This window comes from Muntiacus reevesi, chromosome 2 (assembly GCF_963930625.1).
Source record: "Muntiacus reevesi chromosome 2, mMunRee1.1, whole genome shotgun sequence".
Lineage (NCBI taxonomy): Eukaryota > Metazoa > Chordata > Mammalia > Artiodactyla > Cervidae > Muntiacus > Muntiacus reevesi.
The window spans coordinates 134,177,770-134,192,031 of NC_089250.1; the positions used below are offsets into that span (position 1 = coordinate 134,177,770).

The 14,262-nt window shown below is 33.9% G+C and overlaps 1 protein-coding gene across 5 annotated transcripts in view; it reads left to right on the forward strand.

Annotated features, from left to right (window-relative positions):
- KIF20B (kinesin family member 20B) overlaps positions 1–14,262 on the forward strand; it is an 83,023-nt gene that overhangs the window by 18,530 nt on the left and 50,231 nt on the right. For all 5 annotated transcript variants that reach the window (XM_065922892.1, XM_065922891.1, XM_065922893.1 and 2 more), the window contains exons 8-15: positions 3,809–4,036; positions 4,981–5,092; positions 6,243–6,314; positions 6,406–6,552; positions 7,791–7,953; positions 8,489–8,779; positions 12,421–12,560; positions 13,059–13,197. In XM_065922892.1, the coding sequence (XP_065778964.1) occupies positions 3,809–4,036; positions 4,981–5,092; positions 6,243–6,314; positions 6,406–6,552; positions 7,791–7,953; positions 8,489–8,779; positions 12,421–12,560; positions 13,059–13,197 (1,292 nt within the window). The remainder of the gene's footprint in view (positions 1–3,808; positions 4,037–4,980; positions 5,093–6,242; positions 6,315–6,405; positions 6,553–7,790; positions 7,954–8,488; positions 8,780–12,420; positions 12,561–13,058; positions 13,198–14,262) is intronic.

Below are 14,262 nucleotides of genomic sequence, written 5' to 3' on the forward strand. Positions count from 1 at the left end.
TAATTTCTTTAATGACACAGTCAATAATACTTCGAAAATGGTACATAACTATATGAAATGCCGATCACTGTAAGGTTTTATTTGGATTTAATAACTGTTACTGATTGTTAACTTCTACTGATTGTTAACTTTTTTTTTTTTTTTTTAAATATTATTTTATTAGTTGGAGGCCAATAACTTTACAACATTTCAGTGGGTTTTGTCATACATTGACATGAATCAGCCATATAGTTACACGTATTCCCCATCCCGATCCCCCCTCCCACCTCCCTCCCCACCCGACTCCTCAGGGTCCTCCCAGTGCACCAGGCCCGAGCACCTGACTCATGTATCCCACCTGGGCTGGTGGTCCGTTTCACCATAGATAATATACATGCTGTTCTTTCAAAACATCCCACCCTCACGTTCTCCCCCAGAGTTCAAAAGTCTTTTCTGTACTTCTGTGTCTCTTTTTCTGTTTTGCATATAGGGTTATTGCCACCATCTATCTAAATTCCGTATATATGTGTTAGTATACTGTAATGTTCTTTATCTTTCTGGCTTACTTCACTCTGTATAATGGGCTCCAGTTTCATCCATCTCATTAGAACTGATTCAAATGAATTCTTTTTAATGGCTGAGTAATATTCCATGGTGTATATGTACCACAGCTTCCTTATCCATTCATCTGCTGATGGGCATCTGGGTTGCTTCCATGTCCTGGCTATTATAAACAGTGCTGCAATGAACATTGGGGTGCACGTGTCTCTTTCAGATCTGGATTCCTCAGTGTGTATGCCCAGGAGTGGGATTGCTGGGTCATATGGCAGTTCTATTTCCAGTTTTTTAAGAAATCTCCACACTGTTTTCCATAGTGGCTGTACTAGTTTGCATTCCCACCAACAGTGTAAGAGGGTTCCCTTTTCTCCACACCCTCTCCAGCATTTATTGCTTGTAGACTTTTGGATAGCAGCCATCCTGACTGGCGTGTAATGGTACCTCATTGTGGTTTTGATTTGCATTTCTCTGATGATGAGTGATGTTGAGCATCTTTTCATGTGTTTGTTAGCCATCTGTATGTCTTCTTTGGAGAAATGTCTGTTTAGTTCTTTGGCCCATTTTTTGATTGGGTCGTTTATTTTTCTGGAATTGAGCTTCAGGAGTTGCTTGTATATTTTTGAGATTAATCCTTTGTCTGTTTCCTCATTTGTTATTATTTTCTCCCAATCTGAGGGCTGTCTTTTCACCTTACTTATAGTTTCCTTTGTTGTGCAAAAGCTTTTAATTTTCATTAGGTCCCATTTGTTTATTTTTGCTTTTATTTCCAATATTCTGGGAGGTGGGTCATAGAAGATCTTGCTGTGATTTATGTCGGAGAGTGTTTTGCCTATGTTCTCCTCTAGGAGTTTTATAGTTTCTGGTCTTACATTTAGATCTTTAATCCATTTTGAGTTTATTTTTGTGTATGGTGTTAGGAAGTGTTCTAGTTTCATTCTTTTACAAGTGGTTGACCAGTTTTCCCAGCACCACTTGTTAAAGAGATTGTCTTTTTTCCATTGTATATCCTTGCCTCCTTTGTCAAAGATGAGGTGTCCATAGGTTCGTGGATTTATCTCTGGGCTTTCTATTCTATTCCATTGATCTATATTTCTGTCTTTGTGCCAGTACCATACTGTCTTGATGACTGTGGCTTTGTAGTAGAGTCTGAAGTCAGGCAGGTTGATTCCTCCAGTTCCATTCTTCTTTCTCAAGATTACTTTGGCTATTCGAGGTTTTTCTGAATAACCAACAAATCATAGAAGAAATCAAAAAAGAAATCAAAGTATGTATAGAAATAAATGAAAATGAAAACACAACAACCCAAAACCTATGGGACACTGTAAAAGCAGTGCTAAGGGGAAGGTTCATAGCATTACAGGCACACATCAAGAAACAAGAAAAAAGCCAAATAAATAACCTAACTCTACACCTAAAGCAATTAGAGAAGGAAGAAATGAAGAACCCCAGGGTTAGCAGAAGGAAAGAAATCTTAAAAATTAGGGCAGAAATAAATGCGAAAGAAACTAAAGAGACCATAGCAAAAATCAACAAAGCTAAAAGCTGGTTTTTTGAAAAAATAAACAAAATTGACAAACCATTAGCAAGACTCATTAAGAAACAAAGAGAGAAGAACCAAATTAACAAAATAAGAAATGAAAAGGGTGAGATCACAACAGACAACACTGAAATCCAAAGGATCATAAGAGACTACTACCAGCAGCTCTATGCCAATAAAATGGACAACTTGGATGAAATGGACAAATTCTTAGAAAAGTATAACTTTCCAAAACTGAACCAGGAAGAAATAGAAGATCTTAACAGAGTCATCACAAGCAAGGAAATCGAAACTGTAATCAGAAATCTTCCAGCAAACAAAAGCCCAGGACCAGATGGCTTCACAGCTGAATTCTACCAAAAATTTAGAGAAGAGCTAACACCTATCTTACTCAAACTCTTCCAGAAAATTGCAGAAGAAGGTAAACTTCCAAACTCATTTTATGAGGCCACCATCACCCTAATTCCAAAACCAGACAAAGATGCCACAAAAAAAGAAAACTACAGGCCAATATCACTGATGAACATAGATGCAAAAATCCTTAACAAAATTCTAGCAAACAGAATCCAACAACATAGTAAAAAAATCATACACCATGACCAAGTGGGCTTTATCCCAGGAATGCAAGGATTCTTTAATATCCGCAAATCAATCAACGTAATACACCACATTAACAAATTGAAAGATAAAAACCATATGATTATCTCAATAGATGCAGAGAAAGCCTTTGACAAAATTCAACACTCATTTATGATTAAAACTCTCCAGAAAGCAGGAATAGACGGAACATACCTCAACATAATAAAAGCTATATATGACAAACCCACAGCAAGCATCACCCTCAATGGTGAAAAATTGAAAGCATTTCCTCTGAAATCAGGAACAAGACAAGGATGCCCACTCTCACCACTACTATTCAACATAGTGTTGGAAGTTTTGGCCACAGCAATCAGAGCAGAAAAAGACATAAAAGGAATCCATATAGGAAAAGAAGAAGTGAAACTCTCGCTGTTTGCAGATGACATGATCCTCTACATAGAAAACCCTAAAGACTCTTCCAGGAAATTACTAGAGCTAATCAATGAATATAGTAAAGTTTCAGGATATAAAATTAACACACAGAAATCCCTTGCATTCCTATACACTAACAATGAAAAAACAGAAAGAGGAATTAAGGAAACAATACCATTCACCATTGCAACAAAAAGAATAAAATACTTAGGAGTATATCTACCTAAAGAAACAAAAGACCTATACATAGAAAACTATAAAACACTGATGAAAGAAATCAAAGAGGACACAAACAGATGGAGAAACATACCGTGCTCATGGATTGGAAGAATCAATATTATCAAAATGGCTATTCTACCCAAAGCAATCTATAGATTCAATGCAATCCCTATCAAGTTACCAACGGTATTTTTCACAGAACTAGAACAAATAATTTCACAATTTGTATGATTGTTAACTTTTATGTTGAATTCAAGAATGGCACTATTTTTTTCTTTGTCCTTTACATTTAATTTCATTTTGGTTTATTAACATATTTGCAAAACAAAAAAGCCAAATTTTGGTTAACACAAATATTTTTATCTGCTTTGGTCCAAAAAATTTTTAACACTGCTACTCAGAAGATTTGGATACTTAGTTTCTCAAGCTGGAGAGTCTTGGAAGATAATAAGGTAATAGCCTATTATTTAATTTTGTGATTATCTTTTTTTTAATTTTCTATAGGAAGTCTAACAAACTCTTTGAGTATCCCAGAGTTTGAAGAATCCATGAAAGATTGTGAACACTCGAACTTGAATATGGATATTAATAGAAAATTTTCTGTGTGGGTATCTTTCTTTGAGATTTACAACGAATGTATTTATGATTTGTTTGTTCCTGTATCATCTAAGTTCCAAAAGAGAAAGACACTGCGCCTTTCCCAAGATGTAAAGGGCTATTCTTTCATAAAAGGTATACTGATGAGTATTTTTTACTTTTTTGCTTTGAAGTTTCTTTCTAGGCTTTGTTATAGGAAAGCAGACTGGAAATTGAAAGTTTTTATACTATTTATTAATATCAAGATAGTAAGAGTAGTTTGTGCTTTGAAAATATATTTTGGTATGTTCACTAAACCTGAAGGTAAAAGGGTTTAGTATTTTGTTTCTTGAGTATTATTGATTGAATATTGGGGGATAGGAAAAGCTGTGTGTGTATATTCACATTATTCTGCTGCTTTGTAACAGTATTCAGACCTTGGAATTATTTGGTATACCACAATGGTATTTTTCCAACCTTTTAAAAATCACTGCCCTACAGTAGGAAATACTTAATAATGACATCATAATTCTCACTTGCACATGTATGTGTGTGTGTGTATGCATATTTACAATTGAAAATTAACATTAATTATATTTACCGTCACAATACACTTTGGCACTTTGGTTTTTTCTTTTTTTTTTTTTAATACTTTGGTGTTTTGTACATTCTACTTCATTTTTACAAAATGCTAGTTATGGCTCAAGAAATTTGATTTCATGACTCACAAATGAATTGCAATCTATCTAAAATCTCATAGCTAGTTAATTTTCTAGGTTTACTCTGTAATGTACTTTGTCTTTTTCTTTTTTTTTTTCCAGATGTCTAATTCTGAGGAATCTTAACCTATTTTTAATTTTTCCTTTGGCAAACCCTGTTGAAGAACATCTACTTTTTGTGTTTATGCTACAAAATCATTATAATATCCTCATCTTGTGTACTTATTTTCTAGTGGAATATGAGATAGCTGAGTTGGCTGTACCTAGGATGTGTTATTAAAAGAAAGATTTCATTATATGTCTTTAGGAAAGATTACAAATCTTCAAAGAGATTACACTGTACATTTATAAATTGATATGTGCCGTCTTTATTTTTCAAAGATCTACAGTGGATTCAAGTATCTGATGCCAAAGAAGCATATAGACTTTTAAAGCTAGGAACAAAGCACCAGAGTGTTGCTTTCACAAAACTGAACAATGCTTCTAGCAGAAGGTAAGGAGTAAATCTTGTGGTCTAAGCCTGACCTGAGGCACCCAGGTGTTCTGTGCTCATTTGAAAGTGAAAGTCACATAGTCATGTCAGACTCTGCGATCCCATGGACTGTAGCCCGCCAGGCTCCTTTGTCCATGGAATTCTGCAGGCAAGAATACTGGAGTGGATTGTCATTTCCTTCTCCAGGGGATCTCCCCGACCCCTGGATTGACCCTGGGTCTCCTGCATTGCAGGCGGATTCTTTACCAACTGAGCTTCTAGGGAAGCCCTAGTAGCTGTGCTCATTTAAATACAACTAATTTAAGATTAAATCAGACACTCGGTTTTCTGATATGTTAAATTAATTTGTAGACATAAAAACATTCTGTAAACTGAAGAGCACTAAACACTTAAGATTATCAGGACTAATTTCTTGTTCTAACATACAATTTACTAAGTTGCACTCAATGTGAAGTATTTTTATTCTTTCTATATGTGAATATCTAAGCTCAATGTTTTAACTGCCTGTAATATAGGACATTTCTCTGTGTTTTTTTTACTTACTCCATGAACATAGACACTGTATAAATACCGAGTTAGGCCAGTATTTCAAAGGGCTAAGGAAGGATGTTTTTAATGGAAGGGATTGGAGAATGAGAGACAAAAGGGAGTAAGTTTAAACAGTGAGATACTTAAAACAGATCTTCTCTTAAAGGGGAAAGACCTGTCTCCCATGTGTGGCTTAAGGACAACATGTAATCCAGATAAACCAATATTTAGGCATCTAAGCCAAATGTATACTTTGCTTGATTCAAGTGATTAGCTATACATTATACCATTTTAATAAGTAATAACATGTTTGCAAGCAAATTGAGAGTTTATTATGAGTGACTTCATTAATAGAAGTTGGAATGTTGAGAAGAGTAAATTTGAAGGATTTGGGGCTAAGTGAAAGAAAGATAAGCTCTTTGGTTTTAGTAGTTGAGTGTTATGTAGGTGACAGTGGAACACTAAATTGCGATACCTGATAGCTTGTTGGAGAACGTAGTACTGTAATGATGGCTGGTATTAGGATAAAAAATAGATACTGATTTAGATGCTTGCCTCTCCTATTTAGGATGCAGAAATAAAGAATGAATGATAATATTTAATCTTTGTTTATTTCTTTTAGTCACAGCATATTTACCATTAGAATATTACAGATTGAAGATTCGGAAATACCACATGTAATACGAGTCAGTGAGTAAGTTGAGCATTTTTTAAATTGTAATTATTATTTTGAACTTTTTTGTTTTGAAGAATTTTTTAAAGTTTTTTTCCTCTGGTTAATTTAGATTGTCTTTATGTGATCTTGCTGGCTCAGAACGAAGCATGAGGACCCAGAATGAAGGTGAAAGGTTAAGAGAGACTGGGAACATCAACACTTCTTTATTGACTCTGGGAAAGTGTATCAGTGTTTTGAAGAACAGCGAAAAGTCAAAGTAAGAGTTGCTGAATATGTTATCAGCATATCAAGGATTATGTTAATAATAATTAAGCTTTCAGCTTTGCTAGTTTAAGAAAGTTCTTTTGTTTTTAACTTGCTTCTTACATAATGACTATGAATGGATTATAACTAAAATTTCTTAGAGATCTTGGATTTAAAAAATGATAGAAATGAAAAGCATTATCAGTGAATACCAGTGACTCAGGTAAACACAGTATTTTCTATAGCAAATATGTATCAACTGACAACTTAGATAATAAGCTTCTAATGCTGGTTTATTGACAGACTTTGAAACCGTATTATTTTTATTAATGCATTGTGGTTTTCTAGATGTGATAGATTTCTGTATTAACTAGCATTTTAAGCTAAGTAAATGATAAATCCAGCCTTTATCATTTTCTAGTTATGTTGTATATATTGCATAATTGCTATACACTAGAGAACACGCTTACTCCTTGGAAGGAAAGTTATGACCAACCTAGATAGCATATTAAAAAGCAGAGACATTACTTTGCCAACAAAGGTTCGTCTAGTCAAGCCTGTGAATTTTCCAGTGGTCATGTGTGGATGTGAGAGTTGGACTGTGAAGAAAGCTGAGCACTGAAAAATTGATGCTTTTGAACTGGGGTGTTGGAGAAGCCTCTTGAAAGTCCCTCAGACTGTAAGAGGATCCAACCAGTTCATCCTAAAGGAGATCAGTCCTGGGTGTTCATTGGAGGGACTGATGCTGAAGCTGAAACTCCAACACTTTGGCCACCTGATGTGAAGAACTGACTCATTGGAAAAGACCCTGATGCTGGGAGGGCCTGGGGGCAGGAGGAGAAGGGGAAGACAGTGGATGAGATGGCTGGATGGCATCACCGACTCGATGGACATGAGTTTGAGTAAATTCTGGGAGCTGTTGATGGACAAGGAGGCCTGGCATACTGTGATTCATGGGGTCGCAAAGAGTTGGACACGACTGAGCGACTCAACTGAGAGAACACAACCCACTTCATTGTGACTTCCTTTACATTTTGCCCTAGTTGGTTATTACTATCAGTATTAATAATAATAGTAGCAGTATTTAGAGAAAACAACATGAATAAACAGAAAATGACTAGTACAAATGACACTGATCACTAACCTAGAATTTAAGTCAGTGGTTGTTATGTTATTTCTTTGTAAAATTTATCAGTATCCTGACTTTACGAGATTTGTTTTAACTTAATTTTTTGAAAATTTTTTTCATAGGTTTCAACAGCATGTGCCTTTCCGGGAAAGTAAATTGACCCACTATTTTCAAAGTTTTTTTAATGGTAAAGGGAAGATATGTATGATTGTCAACATCAGCCAATGTTCTTTCGCCTATGATGAGACACTCAATGTGTTGAAGTTCTCAGCCATTGCACAAAAAGTAAATATAGCTAAATTTCAGAATTTGTTAAGCTTCGTATTAGAGTAGTAATGATTTTTTTCTTAGAGTAGATAATACATTTTGCACTTACAGCTGTAAACCTAGAAAATAATTGAAAATTAACAATGTAATATTTGAGTAGTAGGCATAGGAAAAAAATTGAAAGTTACCCCTGCTTAAGAGTAAAATGACCTCAGTAATAAATGACTTACCCGTTACAAATTGCAAGTATGCAGCGAATTATATGCTCTGCTGTCCATCTGGCTTATTTAGTGGCTAACCAGGAAACCCCCTGCTGGGGAATAGTACTAGGAAAAGAACTTAACCCAGGAAAGTAGATTTATCTGTAGTATACATGTGTAATTAGCTTTTTTCTCATCAAATATGTATTTGAGTGTGCTAATTCCTTCTTGTATATTTGTATAGATTTTTTTTTTAATTCTCAAGTTGTCATTTGACTTAAATTTATAATTGTTTTTTCTTTGTTGACAGTTTTTGCCTTTGTTTTAAAAGTTTACATTGCATATTTTACCAGGTTTGTGTTCCAGATATTTTAAATTGCTCTCAAGAGAGATCATTTGGACCTGTCAAATTTTCTCAAGATGAATCGTTAGAAGTTAAAGATTCAGATAATAAAATACTAAATGAAAAAAGATCCACGATTTCATGGGAAAGTAGTCTAGAAGATGTGGTGGAAGATGAAGATTTGGTTGAGGATCTAGAAAAAGCTGAAGAAAAGCAGAATGTGGAAACTGAATTTACTGATGAAGATCTAGATAATACATTAGAGGATGATAAGGCTTTCAGTAGCCGTGAGGGGAAGAGAGTATGTATTAACTCGTACTTCTAAAATTGGCTTATTTATTATTCTGAAGTTATGATTAGTAATTCTTAAGGCTCTTTCTCCCATTTTTTTCCAACAATACACTAAGTTTATCTTTCATTTACATGTTTTGAAAATTTTCACACCCATAGAAAGAATAATATAATGAATAGTCATTTGTACTTCATCTGGATTTGCCAGTTGTTAACATTTTGCCATTTTTATATTCTCTTTCTGTGAGTGTGAATACACATCTTTTCTGCCTGTACCATTTGAAAACAGGATGCCTACATAATGATACCTTACAACTAACTACTTCATGTTTCTCAAGAACATGGACGTGTTCCTCACAATCAAAAGGCCATTTTCATACCTAAGCACTTTCATATTAATACAGTAACGTAGTGTTGTATTGTCCATATCAAGATTTCTCTAGTGGTTCCAGTATTTCCTTTAATAACCACTTTGTTTTTGATCTACAACTCAATACATTGCTTCTGATTATCATGTTTCTTTAGTTAATCTCTAATCTATCATAGATATTTTTGAAACTTTGTGATTAGTTGTCTTGTAGAAAACCTCCAGTCTGGATCATCTTATATAAGATGATTTAACACTTTAAGAAGGTTTAACACTTTAGGCAAGCCTGTTACATATGTGAAGTTGTGAATTTCCCATTGAGTCGCATTAGGAGGCAGACAATGTCTGATTTCTCCATTTTTGGTGAAGCACAGTTTTGGTTAACTTGGTGTTGTGTTTCAGATCTCTTTTCATTGTTCCCCAGTATCCTTTCACCCTGTGATTTTAGCATACTCCTCCAAAATTTTACCTTGCAGTCTTAAGTACAGAGTGCAAAATGTGTGCCTAGTACCGATTATTCTATTTATTCAAAACAAAAATCACTTGATCGTCTTGCATTTATGGAAACAAATAAGATTTAATGGTGTTTCTTATAATTTCTGTCCAAATAAAATTCATACATATATTTGTTTCATTAATCCTGAAATACGGCTTCCAGGTGGCTCAGTGGTAAAGAATTCACCTGCCAGGGTAGGAGATGCAGGTTTGATCCCTGGGTCAGAAAGATCTCCTGGGGAAAGAAATGGCAACTTGCTCTAATATTCTTGCCTGGAGAATCCCATGGACAGAGGAACCTGGCGAGCTACAGTCCATGGGGTTGTAAAGAGGCAGACACGACTGAGTGACTGAGCACACATGCACACAGTTCTGAAATATAGATCCTGTCCACATTACTGGTTCCCCTCATTAAGTGACTTGAGTGGTATTGACGCATCTGACATCATAGTACTCTTTTGGACTGTAGAAATTTAAGTAGATCAATGATGTATTGAGTTAAATACTCTCATCTTAATAGTTTATTCCAGTGTCCCTGAAAGCCATTCTTGTGCCTTTGTTGCTTAGAAATGAAGATGAAATCTTCAGATGCCATTAGTCCTAGTATATCTGGTCACTATGTGATTGAACCTGGTTTACCCTGGGTCTCTAATGTAGTACTTCACTCAGTGGAAAACTAGGCTAAGCCATTGATAGTCGTAATTTAATTTTTTTTATCTCAAAACTGAAGTTTATATATCAATATGATGTTCATTAAACTTATTATGTTAGTAGTTTATGAATTTATATAGGAAAAATTAATGCCATTTATGTAGGATTATATAGTGTAAGTGCATATCTCATAATATTGACTGCTGCTGCTGCTGCTAAGTCACTTCAGTCGTGTCCAACTCTGTACTGCATGGACTGCAGCCCACCAGGCTCCTCCATCCATGGGATTTTCCAGGCAAGAGTACTGGAGTGGGGTGCCATTGCCTTCTCTGATAATATTGACTAGGTACTTCAAAATTAAAATTTTCATCCAAGTTTTTTGTAATACTTCTCAAAATGAAAATGATTAGGCTTCTCATGCTTTACATTGTTAGCATTTTATTAATTAGAGCGTCATCAGTATTAAAGATCATTATGAAATGTATTAAAAATCATTATAAAATATATTGATAGTAACATGTTTATGCTTAAAATTCATTTAACTTGAATAACTAACCAGAATTTTTTTCACTCAATACTTTATCAGATACTAACAGTGATAGAAAACTAGTTGTTGTTGAGAATTACTGAAAGAAACCAATTTCCCAAGATATTCCCACATTCATACAGATTCTCTTGAGTCTCCCACATTTCTTCTTCAATGTGAAAAGTGAAAGTGTTAGTCAGTAAGTCCTGTCTGACTCTTTGTGACCCCATGAACTGTTCCTGCCAGACTCCTCTGTCCATGGGATTTCCCAGGTAAAAATTCTGGAGTGGCTAGCCATTCCCTTCTGCAGAGGATCTTTCCCACCCAGGGATTGAACCTGGGTCTCCTACGTTACAGATGGATTCTTTACCCTCTGAGCCATTAGAGAAGCCCCTCTTCTTCAATAGTTACTATTAAATATTTATTGTTTTAAACAGTGGGAAAAGACTGTGGTTATTTAAAATTATAAAAGTATTATATAATCATGATAGAATCTAGAAAAAAAGAAAAAGGGAAATATAAATGTGTCTAAATTTACTGGTCATGTTAATAGATTTTTACTGTTTGTTACAATATTTTTAACTGATTTTCTTCATTTAAAAATAAATTGTGGAAATTATGAATAGTAAATATGTCATCATAATCCATTACAGTAGTTTTACTGTAATGATGGTACCGTAGTTGAACCCATTTCTTAAGTTTGACTGTTGAGTTGTGTTTTACTTTTTTGTTTACATACAACGACTCATTGCAAAAAACAGTGACTATTTTATAGCCAAAATATAAAATTATTTCCTCAGTAGAAGTTCTTAGAATTTCAAAGTCAAGATATCTGTAAAATATTTTCAAGTATAAAATTGATAAAGTGAAAGATCTGTAGCTTTGAGAGTTTATTAGTTTATTATTGAGAAACTTTAATTAGAAACCTTAAAAAAGGCTATCAGGCTCTTTTCTTGACTGCTGCAATTTACATACCTATACTGGCTATAATGTCAAATTTTAATTGTTTTATTGGTTTTTGTCCATATTACATGATTAATTATGTGTGTGCTTTCAAAGACAGAGTTGTTGCTTACATTTGGATAGTTATAGAAACCCAATAAAATATGTAATATCTCCCTTTGCCGATTTGAAAACTGGGGATTCGCAGTAACTGCTCTGTGTAACATGTCAACTTTATATTTTGACAGACTAACTTTAAACTCAAACTTAAGCATTTACCACAGACTTGGTCCTTACTTTCCCTACCTAGGAAATTTGAGTGCTCCTACTAAGTGTAAAAAAGATTGTGTGGATTAAATGAAATAAAATATGAACTCCCCAAGGTAGTTCCTAGTAGATAATAGATGCTGAAATTTTCTTTTCTCTTCATTCTCTGTGTAACCAGATACACATTTGAACTATGTCTGTTTCTAAAATGTGGTGAGACGAACTTGATTTTTCACATTAATGAATCTCTGCATATACATAGTTTCCAGTGAAAATACTATCTGTATTAAAAGGAAACATAATAATTTAGTAATGAAATGAAGTTTTCTTTTTAAACACGTGGAATATCTTTCTCTTGGAATTTATTTGCTTTTTAATTAGAATTTTAATATTTATATTTTAGAAACTTTTGGATTTAATAGAAGATTTGAAAAAAAAACTAATAAATGAAAGAAAAGAAAAGTTAACATTGGAATTTAAAATTCGTGAAGAAGTTACACAGGAGTTTACTCAGTATTTGGCCCAACGAGAAGCTGACTTTAAGTAAGTTGTTTTGTTCGTGTCCAGGTAAAAATTGAAAATTTTATTTATTTGTGAAAAAAATATTTTTTTGCTTTTTTATATTAGATGACTTCTAAACTCTAACCTTTATGCAAGCTTGAAAATAGCTATTACTAATCCCATGGTGATTGTGAATTATATATGAGTGATTATTTAAATTGACTTTTAATTTATGTCTTTTTATTTACTGTCTGATGGTAAAGAATCTGCCTTCAGTGCAAGAGACCTGGGCTTGATTCCTGGGTCGGAAAGATTCCCCTGGAGAAGGAAATGGCAACCCACTTCAGTATTTTTGCCTGGAAAATCCCATGGACAGATGAGCTTGTGGGCTAGTCAGTGGGGTCGCAGAGTCTGACACGACTCAGCAACTAACATTTTCACACTTTCACTTTATAATATGCTTAATCTTAGAAATTTAAAATAAAAATGTAAAGTAGTGAATTTTTCTGTTTCTTAATGGGACTAATTTCTGTTATGAAGGGAAACTCTCCTTCAGGAACGAGAAATTCTAGAAGAAAATGCTGAATGTCGTTTGGCTATTTTCAAGGATTTAATTGGTAAATGTGATACTCAGGAGGAACCAAAGAATGAAGATCACGCCATGAAAGATGAAACTGAAGTATGCTAACTGAAATATTAAATACATGAACTATAGGTACCAGATTTAGTATATGACATCAATGATAATTTAATATACTTCAGAATTTTAAAAAAATGTGACTTTATTATGAGTAAGTGTGCTTTATTAGGAATGTAAACACAAATAGTTTAAGTATAGCTATTGAACTTAGAAAAAAATACCTTTTACATTTAGATCTCAGTTTGATGTGGCTTGAGTCATTGTGTTGTGTGTAGGTAGATTGCTTTTTGTCTGATTATGGGATACCCACTCAGATTTGTTTTATTTATTTTTATTTATTTTTTTATTTTTTATTTATTTTTTTATTAGTTGGAGGCTAATTACTTCACAACATTTCAGTGGGTTTTGTCATACATTGATATGAATCAGCCATAGTCAGATTTGTTTTAAACTTAAAAATTTTACATGTTGGCTGACAGACCTGTAGGGTCATTTAATTCTGTTCTGATTAAAACAAAAATACTTATATATAGAAAAATCACTCTTGCTTGGCTGAATAACCATTCTCTACTGTTGAGGAAACGTTTTTCTCTTCTGCTGCTTCTACGGAAGCAGAAATTAATCACATCTTTCTGGAATGGTTGGTTGTTTTTGTTTTGCTCTTTTTTTTAATTACTCAGTTCAGAGGTGCAGGATGATAATGTCTAGGCTCTTGCCGTCAAACCATCATTCTGTGTCCCTGACATAGTTTGGGATTTAGTCTGAATTGTGAAAATGAGGATTTGTTTCTTCAGCTCAACCAAAAAATCTTTTAAAGACTCATTATATGACTAAGAGTATATCTGAACTAGATAATTATAATTGTTCTGTAAACTCCATAAGACATTGTTCTTATGGAGAAATAATGTCTCATGTTCCATAAAATAAAAGATGACTAATGGAGCACATCTTTTTCATAATTGGAGCTACTTGTATGTAAGAAAACATAAACATGTCTATAGTCACCTAATAGAAAAACAAATAATATATTTAAAAAATTGTAAGTTGTACATTTGTTTTCCTATTTATTTTTAAAACACGCTAGATGGTACCACACTGAAGTAG